General features: G+C 39.5%; 1 protein-coding gene across 4 annotated transcripts in view; it reads right to left on the reverse strand.

The window, feature by feature from the left end:
- Positions 1-7,329: 7,329 nt before the first annotated feature.
- rxraa (retinoid X receptor, alpha a) overlaps positions 7,330-22,279 on the reverse strand; it is a 184,021-nt gene continuing 169,071 nt past the window's right edge. For all 4 annotated transcript variants that reach the window (XM_079582616.1, XM_079582615.1, XM_079582614.1 and 1 more), the window contains exons 7-11: positions 19,689-19,818; positions 17,019-17,151; positions 13,791-13,882; positions 9,895-10,000; positions 7,330-8,248 (exon numbers count right to left, since the gene is read on the reverse strand). In XM_079582616.1, the coding sequence (XP_079438742.1) occupies positions 8,101-8,248; positions 9,895-10,000; positions 13,791-13,882; positions 17,019-17,151; positions 19,689-19,818 (609 nt within the window). In that variant the 3' untranslated portion in view covers positions 7,330-8,100. The remainder of the gene's footprint in view (positions 8,249-9,894; positions 10,001-13,790; positions 13,883-17,018; positions 17,152-19,688; positions 19,819-22,279) is intronic.

Consider the following 22,279-nt stretch of genomic DNA (forward strand, 5'->3'; position numbering starts at 1 on the left):
ATTGTGTTGTTTTTTGGATATTTTACAAACACATTTTAACACAGTACGCTCCCTTACATTTTCACTTTGTTTAAAAAAGAAAAAAAATCTAAATTATGGCCCAACTAACCTTAAATGGAGCTTAATTTGTTGGGACCATACCTGGATTGTCTACATAAAAGTTGTCAAGCTTGTTTGTGTGTTTTTGTGTTGGCAAATAGGATCTAAATCTTGGACAGATATGAATATGGCGTCACCTAATGTAGCCATAATCGTTTGGTGATATAATATTGTGTAGCCCTAATAATTACCCTGCAATATTACTTTAAAAATATAAAATGTACAAGTTCTGAAAAAAGAAACTTTTACTTAAATTCCACTCATTGTATATATATATATATAATATATATATATATATATATTATATATATATATATTATATATATATATATTATATATATATATTATATTATATATATATATATATATATATAGAAACACTTTATATCAGACTTCTACATAATAACACAGAAGCTAAGGCTTGTGAATACTGTAGTGATAATTCACTGTCGACTTGTCCACAGCGCTGACATGAAATGGTTCTCCAGCCTGTGTTATCTGGTGCGACAGTGGTGTGTTGCACATCTTGGCATCACAAGAGGAATCCAACTCATTCATTTTGAAAAGATAAACCACCGGTTATCAGAATTATTTATTTTAGTAATACTGTCAAAGTGGTGTGCTCTGTTCTCAGACCAAATGCCTCATCTCAAAGCATCTGCACTCAGCTGTATTTTTTTTTTATATGCCGGTGCAACTGTAGTAAAATGGACGCACCACTGATGAAAAAGCGAGGAACGATTTTGCATAAAACCTTGACATTCATGGAAAAAAAGAAAAAAAAAAAACATATTGAAGTGAAACATGGCCACAGTTTTAACATTGGTCTTGATTTGGTATTTTCTGTAGAAGGTTTTGTACATACTCCATTGACTTGTATTGTAATTTGTTGTTTTCTCGTCCCGTCTGCTCAATTAGCTGAAATTGGTTTGACACACGAAACCAGCCTGTGTTTTCCGTAGTTGGACATGGATTTTCTTGCATATGTGTTCAGCTACAACTTGTGACTTAATAAACACGTTTTTGTACGTTTTATGTTAGACAACTGGGGGCTGTCTCTTTTGCATGTGGCTAATGTCCCAGATTTGGTTGCAGAAGCCAACTCACTCTCACTCACTCCACAAGATACTGTGAACCATTTAGGTTAAGTCACGATATACATATTTTAAGATAATACAGGTTGAGTTATTGTATAGTTTTTTATATTAATTTGACCGGGACAGTGCATTTAATGCACACACATGAGATTATCAATGAGACCTGTAATATCTGTCTATTGTCTTGTACTCACAGACAGGCTAACTCTGGGCGACTACACCATTACTGAATGGAACACTGGTTATTTATTTTATGGTAGGAGCTTAAAGGTTGTGGGCTATTGCTCCCTCACTTGCTAAATTAAATATGTGCTTTTAAAGTAACACCATTAATGTATGAATGGCATGTCCACACCACATGTTGTGTCGTGGTGAGGAAGCTTCATGAGCAGTGAAACTTTGTCGTTTGTCACTGTGACGGAAAGCAAAAGGCTTATCTCATTCCTAAAGACATGCATGCTCTTGCTCTTCACGTCTGTATACATTTGTAGGACTGGGCAATCAATCAAAAATTAATCTAAATCTCTCATTTGTTTTTGGTTGAGCTGAGGTTTATCAACGTGAAATAATAACATTGAATTAAAAATTGAGATTGATCATTATAAGAAAACAAATTTAGATTATTATTATCTAAAGCCTATCCTTTTTTTCCCCTGGCAAAAAAAAAAAAAGTCTTTCTGTTGATGGAGTGATGGAGGGTCAGTTTAAACAGAATTACTGTTAATAACACACGTAAACACAGCTTATTTCCATAACATTTTATGTCCAAGAAAGAACAACAGAGAACAAACCACAAATAACAAATGAGACAAAATCCGTCTCTTTCAAAACAGACAAAAACTATAATCAAAGTCGACATTCCCATCCGGCAACAAACAGGTCCAATGTGACAAAGTAAAGAAGGCGACACAGTTACCCAGGTGCGAAGGCCAACCACTCCTTCCCCCAAAGTCTCTGGCATGTTCAGCGTTTTCCACAACAAGCCCATAGAAGAACAGGTAAAGAAGAGTACATCAGCAGAGAGAAAATTACCTTTGTACAAAAATAGATCTTTTCTTATTTTCTCAAACATTTTTGTATCTATGCATCAAAGAAAGCAGTGATTGTGTCACAAGCTCAGCATTTCCTGAAAACGTTTCAAACACTGTATTTGCTGAACAACACGTAACATTTGGGAGGGTTTAAAGTCTTAACCTTGTTGAGAGTCTTTGATTGTTAGAATGAGGTCCCTTGAGACACCGGTCCACTCGGGCTGTGGTATGGGTTGGTGCGGTACGGTTCCGATCCCTGAAGACAACTGAGTCCCTCTTGTTAAAGCTGCACTGCCTTTTCAAACCGTGAGAGTCGGAGGTAGATGAGTGAAGAGAAGTGAACTAGGCGAGCCACCCGAGGAAACACTGACTAACTCTTCATTGAAATGGAGTTTCATGACGGTAAGTGTTATTTTAGATCACACCTCACATACGCCCGGTCTCTGTCCTACACCTCTCCCTCACAGTGTTCATGAAAGATCATCATCGCTACGTTCGCCTTTGACCCTCATCTTTCTTTAATCTGTAGTGAATTTTTAATAGTTTGTTACTGAAAACTGCATAGATTTGTAGTTGTATACCCTAAATACCTTTTAAACTAAACCAGATTTGACATTTTTTTTGGTTTGATATTATCTGTACTTTGAATTGGAGTGGAGTCAACAGTGGAGGTCCTAGATTGGATAGAAGATGTGTTTATGTTGCATTCACACATTTTTTACATCCTTGATTCATTCATTGGTTATTTGACCAAAAAAAAACATTTTTGGTTTTGAAAACCAAAGTAAATTTATTTATTTATTTTCTGTTTTACTGATTTTGTTCCAACGCAAGTTTCTGATTTACACAGATTTAAACTGAGGCACTCAAAGAAAAGGTGCTGGTAAAAGGCCTTTATTGCAGCATGGCCATTAGATTAAAACACAGAACTGCCCTGACGAAGGCCTATACGGCGCGTAGGCAATGTTTTAATCTAATGGCCAGGCTGCAATAAAGGCCTTTCACCAGCACTTTTTCTTTGAGTGCCTCAGTTTTGTATCTTTTTAAAGTCAATTGCTGATCCCTGCACTGAAGAGCACCAAAGTTAGATTTTTGAAAAAAACAAGGATATCCAAGCAGCGCTCCTGCATGTTTAAGTTTTCTGATTTACACATTTTGTGTTGCGATCATTGTGTCCAGAATTGTCCACAAAGAACCAATAAACAAACCATACATGGATGTTTATAGACCTAGAATTTCTGACATGTTTTGTTTCGAATAATGTAATATTTGAGCATTTAGTCTAACTTTAAACTTTGTAGATACCGTATGCAGCAAAAATACAAAAGTTGCTGATCATAAAAATAACAAAAAATGTAAACATCTGTGAGATGCTGGCTGCGCCAATCTTTTTTTCCCCCTTTTTTTCTTCCTTTTTCATGTTAATGCCTATGCCAGTACATTTCAGAATGTTACAATATTGTAAGTGAAATTCGAGTGCAAATTTGACACGACCCTTTGAACAATAACAAAGTATACCTTGCTAAAAAGGTTTGTACCGATCCAACCCACACCACATCACTGCGTGGAGAAAACACCAGAAGAATTACCGCGTGCTGGTTGTAGTTTACAGGAAAAAAGAAGTGCTGCCACATTTGCTGGTTGTCCGAAATCCATTTTACAAATTCCAAAAAGAAGAAAACCATAATTCACCGAGTGCTTCTTGCCGGTTTTGGTCTTAAAAGACTTGTCCTCCCTCTTTAAGAAAAACTCGAGCAACTGATCTGCAGATATATAGTTTTATAAATATATACACATATACATATTAACAAAATAGAGCTTTAGGTTATAAAGCTTTTGTAAGTGTCATCTTGTCCCGTCATATGTCGGTTCTTTGCAGAGTGCGCGGTATGGCTTAAGATACAGCGCTGCACCCAAAATGGAGGTCTGCTTGGTCAAATATTTAAGACCCTGTCCAAAAGAGCAAAGTGGAAACTGGTCAAAACAAATTTCTGTAACGCTTTTAGAGCACATTTCTTACAATGAGAGCAACGTTCTTCACTTGCAAAGTCAATACTGTCACTTTAATTTATTTTTTTATTTTCACTCCTGCCTATATGTCCCTGGTTGCGTACTCCATTCGCAACACTCGAAGTTAGTTGCAAATACTGAGTGTCATACTCGCCAGTGAAAAACTGCTTTTGCACATTCTGCCGCGAGCATAAGCAAATGTCAAATTCCAAAGGTAAAAAGGCATTAACTGCTCTTGCAACTTCCTCACTCACAGCTGTCAGACGGGGCAGTTACTTTAACTACAGCGGCGGTAGGATGGGGGCTAGCTGTGATTCGCCTACAGGTTAAATAATGCACTGGAAAATAGTTTTTTCAAGCAACTGAAAATCTGCAATAGTCTGAAATCTTCTGTACATAATATGTGGTTGAAGTGTTTCATGGTGAAGCCAATTACCTTAGGTCAGTAATAAAGTCATATTTTGGCTAAACCATGAGATTTTAAACCTTTAACAGTTAACCAGTCTCTATGATTGATGAAAACCTGCTGCTAGGCCTCTACAAAAGTCATTTTCAGTTGGTGTTAATTCTAAAATGTGATTGAAGTCCACTCACCGATATTGCAGTGGCAAGTATTGTCCACCTGAGGGAGCTCATGACTGTAAGCTAATAGAGATCAACTGTCCCAATGGAGACAGCCCTAGACTCAAATCTCCATGAGTGATTGGCACCTACACTTTGTCGAACCGGTCGAACTGACAGCTGTGGAGTACAGGGGGACTTGGCTGTAATTTTACATCATCTATTAATACTGAGGGTGTGTGGAAACCGGTCAAATGTGTGAGGTTTCCAGGGTCTCTGAAAAGAGTGGGACCAGAGGGGGGTAGAATGGCAGATGTCGGGATTGTGGCATACATTTGCTCCAAAATCACTTTGCACCTTGATTGTTCGGTGTAACGGAACTAAACTCAACCACTTCGAAGCTTGAGCAGTTAAAACCAAGCATGCACGCCCACCAAATAATATTACAAATGTTATTTTTCCCCAAATACTTACTTATCTTAACGTATCCTTTTTTTTAATGTGAAAGTTTGATTTAAAATGACATCTATTTGGTCTGTTATTGATACAGCATTGACTGCCGTATGAAATCGTCTTCCGTGTTTCAACTTAACACTCCAAAAAAAAAACAATCTTTGGAAATGCACTCGATGCATAGATTTGCGACAGCTGCAGCATTTTAAGAAAGCAGGAAAAAAAGAACAAGAGCCAACGTAACGCAGGCTTTTCCCATGAGCACGTTTGTACACAATACAGAGATATTAACATGCAACGATGGAGGGTGTGTCTACTCTCCATTCTGAACAAAAAACAAGACAACCTGTGAGGTTTAAGCGCCATGAAATGAAAGAAAATGCATTGCCAGGCCAGAAAAAAATAAATAAAAAAAATCACCATTTGGATTCAACTAAGAAACATATGCACTTCAGATAGTTTAATTACTGCATGTCCAGAAATATGCGCAAAGAGATGTCAATCTTTATTTATTTTTCTTTTAGCTTTTTACCGCCTGTAGTTGTGTAATGATTCATTGATTTGAATATACTCAATATATTAGTATAATGAATATACTCCGATTCAGTCTGTCTTCTTCTAAAGAGCTTCAAATCTCCAGATGTAATGAAACTGCCTTCACTTCAAAGTCTTGATAAAACCTAGCAGGCCTATTTACCTTATAACAACTGTTTCCTGTCCTTGTTTATTCCTATGGAGAGTTAGCCATGTCTCGCTTAGCCTTGAAGGTAAAGGCTAACGTCAATTGGACACCAACAAATGTCAAAATAGCGCCACAATCTGTGCTCATTTTCTTTAAAAACACACAATTTTTTTGAAATCTTGTTTTATGTTTAATTTTCGTTGGTGTGGACAGGAAGCAGTTGTCAGCCTAATCTGGTTTACAGGAAGTTAGCTAATCTGCGCACAGAGCCTAGTGATGCATCCGTGGCCTAATAAATACGTAGAGTAGGACCGTGAGCCCCATTCAGAATTGATCAAATCCAGCCGGAGACTTTTTTTTTTTTTTTTTTTTTTTTGGGGGGGGCCGAGCAGTGTTGGTGGTTGCCGCAGATGACTCTCCATTGCATTGCACGGTAAGTTAGAAACAGAGGTAATTGTGCATTCAAATAATCAATACTGTATTCGGTCACTGTACAGGTATGAGGTGGAGGCGTCATGTAAAGAGAGGTCAATGGTGTGTGCAGGTTGAACGACAATGCGGAACGACAGAGGCCGATGAAAAACAACACAACGTCGCAAACACAGTAAAGAAAGGGTGGAGTCTTTCCTCAAGCTTGGTTGCACACTGTACTTGCAAATAGCCTGCTCTGAGTGAGAACAAACGTATATGGCTGCAGAGACGTCCACGAGTAAAACTGATTTCAGATCCCACAATATGAGGATTATCGTCAGAATTGAAGGGATTTTTCACCCTAAACTTATATGCAAGTCACCTTTTTTTGTCACCATCCACGTTCATTTACAAGCACTGCTATTCTCATTTTCAATATGCCACAGCCAGAACATGAATAATCGCTCTATTTTTGGACTTCGACTTTCATAAAAGCAACTGCAGTTTTATGAACATACAGTAGCACAGCAATGTGTAGTTTGCACAATGTTAATACACTAAAACTGCAGGTGACAAGCTTTAAATCACAGACTGGGCAACGTAAAAAGAGCATCCATAAGTTTATGGAGTTTAAAATATGGAATGTCATAATAAATTGTGTAATAGAGATAATGTTAATGTTTCTTTGTTCTTGTTTGTTTTTGATAGATCTTTAGGCATATGTCGGGGGTCACATTTTCATCAGAGATACTTAATACACTTCCATGACAAACATAAATATGACAACTTTACATATTTGCCTTATTTTGTGTTAAATTGTTCAAATGAGGTGAACACTGGCAAGATATCCCGATTAAAGCCGTGCATGTTGCCATAATAGTCTTCTACCAGAGCGAACAAATCAACTATTTTCAATTACGATATGTGCAACCTCGCTTTGGAAACCCTCGTATTTCTTGAGAAAAATGTTTGAAAAGTCGTCGCTCCTGCGCGTGCTGGTAGGTTTCTGTCGTAAAGCTACGTCTAATTTCAGATTGTACAAGCTTCTCCAAACTTCCCGTCAGTCACAAAAAGCCTTGAGTCCACGCAGTTTGGACCTGAACACGGCGTGTGTCTCCGCTGTTGCACAGTGCTATTCCAGTAAGACATGGTTGTTATTGAAACTGGGGCAAAAAAACCTGAGATTTTTTTTTTTCCTTGATTTTTCTTTTTTGCGCACTTGCAGTCCGGTGAAAACACACCTTCCGATTGAGTGAAAAAAGCTTTGAAAACAGCTAGTGCAAGACTGTCCGGAACAAGACCTTTAGTTTTTTCCCCCCCCTCCCTTCTCAAAGTATTTTGTTTATCCTGAAAGAAGGTTTCTCAGCTGAAAAGTTTTCATTTTGTACTAATTACTATTTTTGAAAGACAGTCTACGATTGTCCGGATCACAAAAATAGTGACATCACCGCCGAAGAAAACAACCTGCAAGTATATTTGTACGAATAAGCAGTTCCTATGATGGCTCAAAGTTCAGTCAGTCTCACTGTTTTACGCCATATTTCCTGCGTATATAGATTTTCTTATTTATAATTTTGTACAAAATTGAAGCATTGACATAAGATGATTTCACTGCGAAGAGTAAGAAGCAAAAAAAACAAACAAACAAGAAAGGAATATCCATCCAAAATTGTCATACGTCCCCACGATGAAGGCTTTTCAAAAGGATTGGCTCTGGTCCAAAGCATTAGGGTCAAAGTTTTGTGTTGGACGGGAATTATGTCATCTGGTGAGGGGCCTCTAGCATCTCCATGAGGAAAGTGTCGATGGGCGTGTCCCCGATCAGCTTGAAGAAGAAGAGATGTTCCAGACACTTGAGGCCGATGGAGCGCAGGGCGGGTAACCGTAGCAACAGCTTGGCGAACCTGTCCCAGCATCGCAAAAGATAAGAAGAGCGGGTTAGTTGTTGTTTTGCACTCATTTTGGAGTTCTCAAGGGTTCAAGGGTTGATGATGGAATACATTTGAATTGAATTATACATTTTGAATATTTAGTATCTGACTCATAGATTGAACGTTCAATCCCGATACAAATAAATAGGAAGACGTACAAACTTATTGGAAGGTATGTTTGGTCCTTTTCATGGCATTTATAGAATTTCCATTTCTTTATCATTAGCATCTAATAAGATGATGTTTAGTGGCAAAAACTTTGGAGATAGCATTTAGCTCAGAGGACACTTTTATACTCTAATTAGTACTAAAAGTAAACTCTCAGGTTTGTACATTCATTAATGATTTCTTTGACCACACCTGAATGTGGTCGATGGGTTGACAACAGCTGAAAACATCTGGGTCATTCATGATTTGTGATGATTGAAAGCTAAGGCTAAAGGCTGTTGGAAATGCATTGAGCAGGCTTACAAGTCTCCTGGACTAGCCTACTTTCTAACTGTCCGCATACGATAGGATCAAACGCTGCTTCTCCTTTTTATTTCTGTGGTTTGAGTCACGACTGCACACTGTTGATGTGTCCTTGAGCTAGACACGTTACCCACCTTGCCTTAAGTTTGAGGTGAATGTGTATAAGTGAGTGATTGGTGCAGCATTGATGGCACAGATTGAAACACTCTTGATGATTTAATTTGACCTTTTTTGAACTACGTTAAACACTCGATGGCATTTACACTCTCTTTTACAAGAGTGACCTGGCCAGGAGGCAGCAGAACACATTATCCACACACAATGTATAACAACATTGCATATACAACTTAAAGCAGTACTAAGTAACTCATGCCCCTAGAGGCCATAAGCGCCACTGCAGGTGTCGTAGCATGTTGCAGTTTTTTACTCATTAATTGTCTGTGAGAGTAAATACGAGGCTGACAGATAAAACAAAGGGAGAGAGGGATATTGTACATCCAATTACACAATGGAGATCATTTTTTTCACTCAAACTTGGCTGTAAATACTGTTTAAGTGGTGCTAGCCCACAGTTATTGTTGCCCGTTAGCCTGTTAGCTTCTTCTTCGTGATTCCATTAGTGTGTATTGGTGCTACAATTGTGGTTTTCTTGTCAGAGACACCGGGGGGGAGATGAAAGACCCCCAATCATCACACCTGTATTACCCCCAGAGGGATTACGGAAAGGATTTATTAAAGGGACAATACGGAGTTTAACAACGTTAAAATTATGTATTTTCCTCCCCCTACATGTTCCAGCAATGTCCTAAGGTGTGTATGAGCTCAGACCTGTTCACCACAACTGCCTCTAAAAATCCTACACTGTCACTCAAAAAGGTGTTACGAGCTTAATATAGAAGGTGCAGTTACACGTATGACCTGGGGTGGCAGTAGTGAGTATAAAATGGCCAACTTGCATCTAGCCCGTTTGAGGTAGACAAGTTACTTAGTACTGCTTTAAAGGAAGCATTTACAACCAGCACAGACTTGTTCTAAATCAACATTAACATTTGGCTGGAGAGCAAGAATAAAATAAAATATGGACACAATCTTAAAATATGAAGTACTGCTTCACTTTGCAATTACTTTTGCAGAAAATGCCAACCCACCTGCCGGGCTGCTCTGGATACTTGTGTTTACAGTAGGCCTCCAGCGCAGCATAGACCTTCTCTCTCAGAGCTTCCACTTCGCTCGGGTTCGACAGACCTTTGGAATCTGCCAACACAACACAAATTTCTTTCATCATCAATACAAAAACACATTTCCTCACAGCAGTGGCTTACAAGTTGAGTTTTAAACCCTATACAAGACAATCATTCTGGGTTAGCCCAATTAAGCCTCTCCTAATTTAGTCCCCCCCTCCAAAAAAAAAGACGTTTTGATTGTATGTGCACAAACACGCACTGGTCGACGTCCATGGATGAACAAAGCGTAGAGCAATTAGTGCACAGTGTTGTTGGAGAGCGGCCGTAGCGGGACGGCACTGTGTGGGAAAGAGAGAACTATGGGCCTTTTGAGAGACGGATCCTAGAATGGGAATGAATGAAAATGGTCTAGTGCTCCTCTAATGAAGTCGGGGTGCAAAGAACGGAGAGGGTCAGCAGGGGCGTGTGGGGGTGAGCAAAGCCGGGGTGGACTCAGATGACCCTCTTCACGTACTAAAAGTGTCTGCAAACCATAAGGTCATCTGCACTTGTTGGGTTTGGGCTGAAGTTCAGCTCATTTGATGAGGTCGATGTCCTTGTTCTCTGGTTAGACTATTCAAAACATACAGGTCTTAAGGATTAGGTTTTATTACATATTGTGTACATATTTTCAGAATGGTGCAACCCTTTACCAGAGAACAATCCTTTCAATATTTAACAACTGAAAAGCATGAACACGCTATATCCAAGTCTTTTAAAGTGGACATATCATGCATAATTGAGGCTTAAAACATTTGAATTTGAAATAAGGACAAAAACGTATCCTGGGATTTAACAATGTGGAGGACAGTTAGGACTGCAGGTATGATGAACATGATCTGTAGAGAGGTACAGTATTTTTTATTTTATTAGAGAGACAATTCAATTTGACAATGTTGTCCACAGAAATGTATTTTAAAACAATTACAAATTACTTTGCTTAGCGGCACACTCCATCAGTGCAAAACATGCTCCTATTGACCAGCTCAACACAGAAAAATGCTTTCACTGCCATGGATAATCAAAGAATGGATTTGGATGAGAACCTATACCCTGTTTAAATCTCTACTGACTTTAGTCAACATCTCCATGGAGACCAGCCTGAGACGTAGCCACTTCCAGTAAAGTGAGTCATGTCTTAGTAAAGGTGAGCTACTCACAGCAAACCCACATGTTTGTTGTACATTTGAGGTATTTTTCCAATGATGAAATTATTGATCATATAATAAATGCTTCTATTTCAATTTTATTTACTGGGAAATGTTGTGGCTTTAAGTTATGCTCATTATACTACATCAATTCATCTGCACTTCTAGCATCAGTTTGCTTTCTATGGGTTATATTTCATGCAGTTTGAAGGGCACAGCCTTGAGCTCCTCCCATGAACCCAGTGCCCCACAATTGTTCATATAAAATGGGTAAGCCTGTGTGATGCCGCTGTGAACTTGAGCAGTCTTGGCAATGAGCCACATTATTTCATCGTTGTGATTTGGAATTGGGCACGAAAGCATAAACAACCAAAATAATAACTTTAGCGGCCCAGTTCCAAGCATTACATAACAATTCAAATAAAGCCTCTCACAAAAACATTTTTTTTTTATGATGCCCTGAGCAAACAACAAGGCCCACAAATGGATGCACTGATCTCATCAGCGTCTGTCACAGTAAAGCACTGATGTCCAAACTTGCTTTAAATTATGCTCATACTTTTGACGTGTGTTCTTTTAAGGAAGGGATCTACACTATTATATATGCACAATTTGGCAAATAGATATGGATAACAAGATACACTGCACTTTGCAGGCCGACTTCCATGTCATCACCATCTGTCAGCTCAGGTTTAAGAGTACTTTAAGCAATTATGCATATCCAAATGTCAAAGCATGTTGGCCAGTCTATATGCCAGTGTGAAACTACTAAACTGTGGAACTCCTTGTCTCCTGAGATGCAACAGGACTTAGATCTGAGGGCTTAAAAAAAAAAAGTTTAACAAAGACCAAGCGGGTCATTTACTAATCCTAAAGCTAAATTGCGAGTAGTGTTTAAAATTAGCGAGTGGGCACCGGATTTACTATTAGAAACTGTGCTATTATTAGTGCCTTAATGCCTAATGACTTAACTGCGCGAGCACAGTCTGTGCAAAACTGCTACTGCTGTGCAGATGTCCACAATCAATAATTATCATTTGAATTAAAAAAGCAAATTATTATTATAGCAAACCAATCATCTTGGCTTAAAAATAGCCTATAGATAGATACTGCCTGATGCCTTATTTAATCATGTGAGTGCACATGTTGTTGCTGGAAAAAAAGAGCTCTCTCTGAGCTCTCCATGGGCTGATGCAGAGGTCTCAGCATGCTGGTCCAAGGAGCATGAACTGTGTACGCACAGGCCACGGTCATATCTGGGACTTAAACTAGCTATAGGAGGAAACAGTTATCGGCGCCGCAGAATGTTTGTCCCAAGATTATGAGGTCTTTTATTATCTTTTTTATTGTCTTTTATTATGGACTCCTCAAAAGCAGAGAATATCGATCCAGTAGGAATACACGCGTGCACAGGCTCGCACTTTGGAGACGCCCGGGGACGAGCGTAACAGTGAACATATGTGTCATGCCTCCTTAATACGTCGATGCCGTTGTGCACCGCAGACTTCGTGAAGATTAAAGCCTTTAAAAGGACGTGGGACGGACTCGTGGAGCCTTTTCAATGGACAGCGGCTGTGAACTGCAGTTCAATGTAGAGGTAGAGCCATGGGAAACAATGTTGCAGGCAATGTGTATAAATACCAACGCAAATATCCACTGCTTTTTGCTCCATTTTCGTACACTCTACTGCAGGGGTGCCACACTCATTTTGGGTCGCGGGCCACATATAATAGAGATTTTTTTTCCAATAAATGAATAATAATAAGCTGTGATTTGGTCAAAGCCCCAACTTGACTGTAGCTTCATTAATAACAACGGCTTACACTTGTATTGCACTTTACAAGCCGGTGTCACAAGTTCCTCAAAGTACTACATAGTCATTATTCATTCACTCCACACTCGGTGGTGGTAAGCTGTCATTGAAGCCACAGCCGCCCTGGAGCAGACTGTCCTTTTACCACGTGGCTATATAATGTGTTGTTCATATCCTGAGCTCTTATTATGTCAGTTCCCTCTGCTGGACACGTGTGGAACTCTTTAATTATTCTTTAAAAATTCATAACTTTGCACAGGGATGGGCTAGAGACGTACTTTTTTTACATATTCTGGAATTTATGCTCTACATGGCAGGGAACAGATTAAATCATCTGAAGGGCCGGATCAGGCCCGCAGGCCGTATGTTTGACACCCCTGCTCTACTGTGTTTGTAAGTGTTAAAATGCTTAGTAAATGACCCCCCAAGTGTGCAATTATTTTTAGATTACACTGAAATGCACTATCTTTGAGTAATGTCAGAATTAATGTTATTCAAAAGTATTTTCTTTTTGTACAGTTGTAGCGTGCTACCTGTTCATTGTACATTTGTACATTACCATGCTATTACTGTGCTGTTAAGAAAGCATCAATTAGCAGACATTGTGAACTGTTCACACAGGCATGTGGATTCAAATCACTGGAAAATGCATCAAACCGAACTCTGAAAAGTTGGCCTCTGCATTCCCCCCTTTATGGAAGCATCTATATGATCTTCACGTCACAGTATTCTCCCTGCTTTATACAAATCTGTTCAAAGTCAAGTTCAAAGCGGAGGGTGCTTCTCTGGATTCTTTGACACCTCTAATTTCCATGCGCCTCACAGTGCCGCGGTGAAGGCAGCCGAGTCGTCTCGGTTACCTGGGTTGAAAAGCACGATGGCTCGCAGGCAGCCCAGTTCTGTCTTGTCCATCTGCATGTCCCGCATCTTGGACACCAGCTCCGTAAGCACTCTGCAAGAAAGATAAAACCAAAAGGTCAAATCATTATTCTATAACTAGCAGCATGTACAGTATTAGTCCTATAGAGTGGCTTCACCTTTTCAGGCAATATTACTCTCCTCATTAGGTGGGATAAGCTATAGGCAGCGTAGCCCAGGGGTTAGACTAATGGACTAGTGTCTGTCACTCACATACCACAGTCAGATACACACGGAGGATGAAGTGACTCGCCCCAAGGATACAACGTATGCACTGGTCAGAGCTTGGATCACATTGCCTTTGAATCTGTGGATTAAAGCACTGACCACTGAGCCATCGTCATCCAAAATTTTACTTTTTGTAATGACCTTAAATTGAGATGATGAGGTAGGATGGTGAAGCCCCCACCTCACTGTATTAGCAGTGTTGGTGGAGCAGATGGCATTACCAGACTCAAAACTTGTACTTCTAGTAGTAAAATACCATTATTTAACTGAAAAAAAGAATGATCCTTATTTTTACTGTGTGTGAATCTATTAGTTATTAACGTAGCAAAATACTTGTAAAATAAATCAGATGTGCAATATGGCACCCTCTCTAGTAGATAGTGCACAAACGCCTTGGTTGCCTATGCCCAGTGCCAGGCAGGGAATATTTTTTATTTTTGATTTGTTTTTTTATAATGTTGCATGACATGTTTCTGTCCAATGAAATCCGGGTCTGAAGTAGACAGGGGGGTCGGGCAGGTGATTCACAGGTAATTATCACTTTACGACAGGTTTAAACTGGAATAACCTGATAAAATAAATATGTGAATGTGCATGAATATGGCAAGAAGCATATCAGAGTTTACATAAGTTTGTTGTATGTATTCATGTGCTTTTTCAGTTTGTTGCAATGTTGGCGATAGGGATGAGCTGATGACTATACTCATTTTTTTTGTTGCATTTCTATCTTCTCCCAAAAAGTGGATTGAAATATTTTTTTGCCCCAAAATAAAAAGTCAGTTTTACAAACTATAACCTTACCTTTGGCCTAACCATAAGGATAGTGGAGTTTACAAAGGATGTATTTCAGGGGTGAGCCCGGAGCTGACCATGTAGGGAGTTGATATGCAGATGTGTAGCACAGTGTAGGCCTGCAATGGCCGACACTTTTCTGCCAGTCAGCCCCAGGGCAAGTACGAGTGAACAGTAAGATAATAAGGTCAATGAATAACATCCTCTTCACACATTCTCTGGACAATCTCCTTAACCCAATTAATTCAAATATGACCTCAGTATTAACGATGCATGTTTTTATTACAGAAAATCCAATTATACACTGACAAACAAGCAAAAAAAAACACATATACGAGAACCGAGATGTCTAACAAAACGCCAGGCCACTTTCCCATGAAACCACAGGCACGCTTTTACTGCTGACACACTCTGCATTTTTAATTACCCGAATCCAGACTAGAGCGTTTAATAAGCTTCAACCGCCGTTCCCCATCCCTTCTATTTACACTAAAATGTTCTGGGCCAGTGGATAAAAAAAAGAAAAAGAAGAAAAAAAACTTTATGAGCCTACAAACTTTATTTAGAAGCAAAAGGAAAGCCGCAGAGTAAAACACATGCTGTAACCCAACCCAGGACTGTGACATCACGTTGTATGGGTGTCACCCGAACTCCTCACCCCTTGCTCACCCCGGTCATCCCACCGCCACCAAGTAGTAAAGGCAACTGCAGTTCTTTAGCTCGTTGTAATTCAATTTACTCCTATAGGGCAGCAAGGTTACAGTTTAATAGAAAACAGGGGGGGGATAAGGGAGCTGTGCTTTTAGAGCTAATAGCTCTGTTCATTTGAATGTAAAAGATAAAAAAGATATAGTTGGTGTAGTAATGTTTGCTGAGATGTCTTTTGCTGTGGCTGAAGTTGGCGAGGAGTTGTCCGCAAAAATCAAAATTCTTGTGCTCTTAACACATTGAGTGCCAAAAACTGAAAAACTCGTTTTTGCAGTTTTTAAATGTTGTAATTATGAAGCTAGACACTCTAAAACACCTTATGTGTGATTTTTGGTAGCTCTATGATTAACAGAACTGAAACAGATGATGATCAAAAACTTGTGAAAAGTCATGATCTGGACATTTCATGTGTATTATTACGTTTCTTTTCTTTCTTTTTTTTAGTCCGTGGGGGTGTGATGTTGCGTAGCGAACAGCTGTAAACCCGACACTTCTCTCTCGCTCTCTGGAGCATGTTTGACAAAGCAGAGCGACCTCCCATAGAAACCGTTGAGATCGTTACGTTTCTCTGAGTTTTAAATGGTTAAAATTGATCCATGGACGGCTGAGAAACATCCTGATTAAGTCTTCAACCCGAGAACCAGGCTGTTTAAATGCACACGCCATAAAAAGCGCTGTTGTTGTTGAAAATGAACTTGAAATATTTAGACATTTGCCTCTTCCCATAACGATAGTGTCCGTAGAGGAGAGCAGAGGAGAGAGGAGTAAATCAGAAAGGAGAGAGTTTCATAAAAGATGCATTTCCTCCGTTTCTAGAAAAAAAATCTGTGATTTTGATCAAAACTAGCCTCTGTTTGTTTTTCTCAGGAACCAAGACAAGTAGAAGTGAACTGTTTTCACCTATGGAGAGCTTAGAGTCTCACCTTTCAAACGAGCCATAGCCACATGTCCATAGCTATAACATAGAATACGCTGTGGTGCTACAAATGTCATGAAAATGGTCTAGATTGTTGGCACAGCTAAATCCCAAAAGAGCGCAGCCTCAATGTGTTAAGTTAAGTGCGACTGAACATTCTTTATCCCGAATTAGACATAAGGCCACTATTGTTGTGAAGATACTGTTCCTATACACCTGCAGTCTACCATGACCGGAGAACAAAGCCCTGAAATCTGAAACAATGGTCAAAATGTACACACTTTCTTAAATCTTGAAGCTCTGCAATCTCATTCAGGCAACGCCGAGTCTCAACATATATTCCCTAAGATAAGATGTCAATTGTAAACCGTGCTGATTTTCCCTTGCAGATGGTTGAGAACTGGTGTCTAATGAATAAAAACGTATTAATTTGCCTCTTCCCTCTTGTTGAACCCACTTTAACCTCGTCTCTGCTCGTATATAGTAAAATGCCGTCACGGGGCTAAATCGTGTGTCTTTGTTTGACCTGTCAAAGATGGCTCCCACGCCGGCACTGTGAGCGCTGTTGCGATGCACGTGCAGCCCGGTCGCCAGGAGGATCCCGTCTTTCACCGCTATCGAACGGTGCGAGAACGACGCGATCAGCAGCTCGTTCCAGCCTGCAACCAAACAACGGCAAAAGAGGTAAATAAAGCACAAAAAGCACACACATGCAAAGCTTTCCAACAAACTCAAGTTGACAAAAAGTGGGGGGAATACCAATGGAACCACTACGCTGCGGCATATTGACTAATACGAGGTGCTTTCTAAGGAGACAAGCGTTTAAAAAGGGATGAACCGCGCCTGCCATCACAATGAAGTCGGCAAATGTGACGTGCCAAAGCGGGGTTGTGACACCGCGAGATATATAAGACATATTCTTCTTTCTTTTCTTTTTTTTTCTCTGAGTGACAGGGCTCCTTTAACTGTTCTGCCTGGCAACACCTCCTCCCTTCTCCCCAGAGTCGAACGCAGCCATGGAAGAGCTTTTCTCAGTGATACAGCAGAACTAAAGTGGTTATTTATAGAAAACCGACTTTGGAATCACGCCTCTATCTCTCTCTCTCTCCATAATCTCTCTATCATGCTACGTGCAAAGGATAAGGAATGATGCTAAAAGCTAAACGGCTTGGGTGTGTAATGGCGTTTTATTGTTCCTGCAGGAACATTTCCGAGTAATTTGGAGTGACAGGCAAAGCAACAAGGGCAATGTGTCGAGAGAACTCAAAAGAGCTTGCTGATTGCAATGTTAGCGTAGCAACATGTTGTTCATTCTAGGTTTGAAATGGGTGTTTTTGGAGTGGCGCTAACAGTTAGCTGTTAGCTGCTTTCTTCTCCATGAGCCCAAAAAACATTGTGCTAAACATTACTTTGAGCAGAGGCGCAGCCATTAAGGAAGGCAGGCAACTGCTCGAAGCTCCCAGAGAGCAAGCCCAAGTGCAAGGTAGTGCAGATTCAGTCCTAGTTTTGCAGTAACATCTTCTCACTCCTATGAAATCTGGCGCTGTGCATACGTCCTCTGAAGTGGTCTAGCATCATTTATGGCTGCAAGTCTCTTATGTAGGGCAGAGGAGACACTCTATCACATTATCCTTTACCTTTTGGCAACATAGCAGTTTATTTATAACAGTTCTCATCATCCAGAGAACCCCAGACCTCTGTTCTAAGAGAAACTCCTGCACAGATGTGCGTCATAACTTCTGCTAGTTTCCATTGATGGAAGAATTTAACCTTTGACTCTGTTACACCTCTGTAACTCCGAGGTGAGGCCATTTCATTAAGTGGCTAGACTTCCTCTTGTTTATTTGTATTTTTGAGCCGTTGTTGCGTGTGGAGCATGCATTTTAAGATTGTTTTATCATTTTAAAATGTGTAAGGTACAATGTCAAAGGAGTGCCATACGGTGTAATCTAGTCCTGTGGTTAGTGTGTATGTAACATCTTTCTATATAAAAACATAGATAGATATGAATCAATACTATATATAGCCCTACTGTGAATATGAAGAGAAAAAATGATTGCTAATGAATAAAAAAGCTAGTTGATTTCAAAGTGCGAAATTATGTTAAAGGTTCAAAGTTCTATTGTTGATTTGAAATAATAGTATCAATTAATGGCCACTTATTCAGTGTTTTCATCATGACTGTATCGTCTCCATGCTGCCAAAATGTGACCACAATTGGCTGACGGTGTTATTAGCGACTGCAATGCAATAATAACAATAATAATAATAATATATATTTTTTTGAAAATCAAATGAGAAAAAAAATAATCACAATTTGAGATTGATTGTGTGCAATGAAGCGTTTCTCAATTTAACTGCCAAAATACTTTTTCCCACATGCATATTTTGTTATTTTCATACTCAAATTTAGCAGCAAATATACTTTTTGTTTTTCAAGAAAGTGTTATTTATTTTTAGAAAGTTTTTACAGTACGATGCAAATAATCAACTCTGTTGTTCACCGTGGTGACGTGACTTGGCCGCTGACGTTGGCAGTCTCGGATAAAGACTAATACTCTCATCACATCATAAGCTACTTCTTTAGTTACTGAACACATACATACATGTTCTTTAATAAACACATGCTGCTCTTCATATTTGATACACTCAGGCTATGTTACAAGGATGCTTTTTCTTGATATTTTTAATAGGATAAACTCATGTGAAGCCTCCACTTTTATTACATGGGCCTATACAAATCGAACTTCAAGCATACACTGAAATGTATGTTCAGAAATACTAACCTTGGATTTTACATTTAGGCATTTTTTGTTGTTGCACAAGCACGCTTCATACGTCAGCAGCAGCGCACTTTCTGTCCGCAGATAACGAACACGAGTCTGTTTCCATTCTTATTGTGGTAAATATGTGCAGTCCATTTGTTTCCTAGCAACTGGTGAATTATGAGTTCAAATATGATTTTCACTGAGAACATATTGTGCATTTAATCAGACCTACTCATACAGTATTCAACAGGGGAGTTTTGTGTGTGTGAATCAATATTCAGTTCACTGTGCACATTTTAACATACCCAAGAGCATTATCACTCGATTATAGATAGAAGTATAAACTGCTGGACTAATGCATGTATTCCAGAACATGTTTGTCGAGGTCTTTTGTAATGGATTGATGCAATGGAGCTTGATGCACAGACCTGCTCGTAGGAGGATGACCTGGTCGTCCAGAGGCAGCTCAGAGAAGTGAGGGATCCTTTTGGCCCACTCCACCAGGGTGAAGAGCTGCTTGTCCGCAGCCTGGCAGATGTTTGTCACCGGGTCATTGGGCTGTGGGGGCAGAGCGAGAGAGAGGCAGTCAGGTATATTTGCTTGTTCATAAGTTTGCTAATTACACATGTTTTATTTTAATAACCATGGGGGCCATAATATACTGTGGGATGTCACTGTAGTCTCCTTCACTAATGGGAAAGGCTGCATTCCACATTTTAACACAAGAACTGAATTAGATACAAAAGCATTTAGAGCAAAGCATTGAAAAAATACTAAATTCATAACTTGTAAAAAAGGCTTTGTTATTAGATGCACAGTGCACACCCAAAAAAATTAACTATTAGAGAAAATCAGGGTCTTGAAAGCCAAAGCATGTCTTCTTATTTCCCTTTTGTATGTTATGACTGGCCTCTGGCTGCTTGCCAAGTACCGCGAGCGCACCCACCAATCCCTGCCGAGAACTACCCGTAACAGAGCCACGTTCGGGTGAGTAATATCCTCAGAAGCGAAGACAAAACAAACAGTGATTCTGTCCCAGCTTGTGGAGGAAATACCTGCAGCGAGGCGAGAGTTAAAAATGACTTTCACCTCGCCGGGCCGCTCTTTGGGGACCTTTTAGATGTGGTACAAATCAGCCTTTTGGACAGGAGTGGAGCTGGAGAGGCCCCTTCCCGACACTCAGGACTGAACAGGCTCTTAGCGGCACAAATGGGGCTTTAGATCCAGCGGCGCTGCACGTGGTGAGGAGAGAAAATCACCTTTTTTTTTTTCCTCCCCTTCTTTTTAAAATTCAGCAATAAATCTCCTCACGATCGATGTAAGAGCCGGCTAATGGGCTATAAAGAAAGTAGATCTGTTCAGGTGTGGGGAGGAAGCTGTGGTGGTAGTTTGAGAGCTTTTAAAAGGTATATTAATAGTTTTTAAAGCTAGAAAATGAATCAATAGAACAATGTTTTCAATAGAGTAGTGACAAATTTAAAATATCACAGTAATTACTCGAAAACAATGTAGTGAGAATACTCCATACAAACACTGTACATTGCCATCAATGCTTAAAAAATCCCTCCATTCTTTCATGTCAGGCCTAGTTTTAGGTTTCAATACATGAAATACGAACATTAAGGCACATGTGAACTATTTCATGGTTTTCAAATTAGTCTTTTGTTTTTTGTGGACAATTATGTAATAATAGTTTTACACCAGTCAAGTGGCAGTTATTGTTTGAGAGAAATGGGTATTCAAATCTATGTTATGCACTTTAAAACAATTGCTTTTGTTCTTGTATAATGCCTTATTTCAGTCTGAATAGTGTCTTGCATCAAATATTGAAATGTATTGACTCCTGGAATGCTACGGTACAGAAAGAAAAAAAAACTATATTTGCATGCAACAGTGTCAATATCTCCAAGAAACACACACAGCACCTTTGTTCAGCATCCCTTTGAGTCCATGCATTATTGATTTCCCTAACCAAATTCCCACCCTCCTCCCCAAAAAATTAATAAATAAAGAAATCCACTCCCTTGCTGGTGTACCTAGCGTGACACAACCTCCCCCGGGTCATCTTGCCTCCGGTTCATTCGCGCACAAAAAAATCCCCCAAAATCTTCAACAAAGCCGTCAATCTTTTAGAAGTTATTCAGAGACATCCCTGGAGCTCGCAAAAATCCACATGTAAACAAAGACCGTACACATAATTTTAGCATAAATCAAACCGAAATTTCCACTATCCCAATGTGAACTCCACAGGCAGTGTCTTCTCCCCCAACTTCTTCACCTAAATCCCACCGATCGATGCTAAAAGCTGGGAGGATCACGGCATCAACCGCCGTCTCTCTGGAGTGGATTAGTGTGAGAGGAGAAAAATAAGACACGCTCGCTTTCTTGTAGTGCTCGGGCTAAAGACGATACGATCCTCAGCTCCCAATAGGCCGTTTGCAGTTCCAAGCGACTATCACAGATTTGCGGTGAAAATCTCAGAGAAAGTTAGAACACAACAATCCATTGTTTTGAGAAAGACTTTTAGGAAACAAAGGAAAACAAGGGCTTATGAATATTTAAAAGCTGTATCTCTTTGGGAGATGTGGACAATGTGGTGATTTAGAAAAAGGAGAGTGTTTTACTGTTTATCAAAGTGGTAGTTTTCAAGAAGTAAAAGCAAAAATGCAGTCTGACTAAAAACATTGGACATTTTCATGATGATTATGATGATTATTATAATTGTACTGTTACTGAATTATTTGTATTCACTTCATATATTTCACCACACATTTTATTATTCTTTTTTTTCTTCCTCAATTACGATTTTTGCATTGATTTGTATTAAGTATATCTAAAACTACGCATACAAGAAATATTTGATCTGCCCAAAACCACTAGGTCAAGATCAAATCAGGGTCTCTAATAGCTCTAACTAAAATGAATTAAGTCTAATTTAATTAGCAAATGAGCCTGAGTACCATCTGAATAAGGCCAAGGACCACCAATGGTACTGCAGTGTGAAAGTGAATCAAAAAGA

The sequence above is a fragment of the Gobius niger genome (assembly GCF_951799975.1).
Source record: "Gobius niger genome assembly, chromosome: 2".
Taxonomy (NCBI): Eukaryota; Metazoa; Chordata; class Actinopteri; order Gobiiformes; family Gobiidae; genus Gobius; species Gobius niger.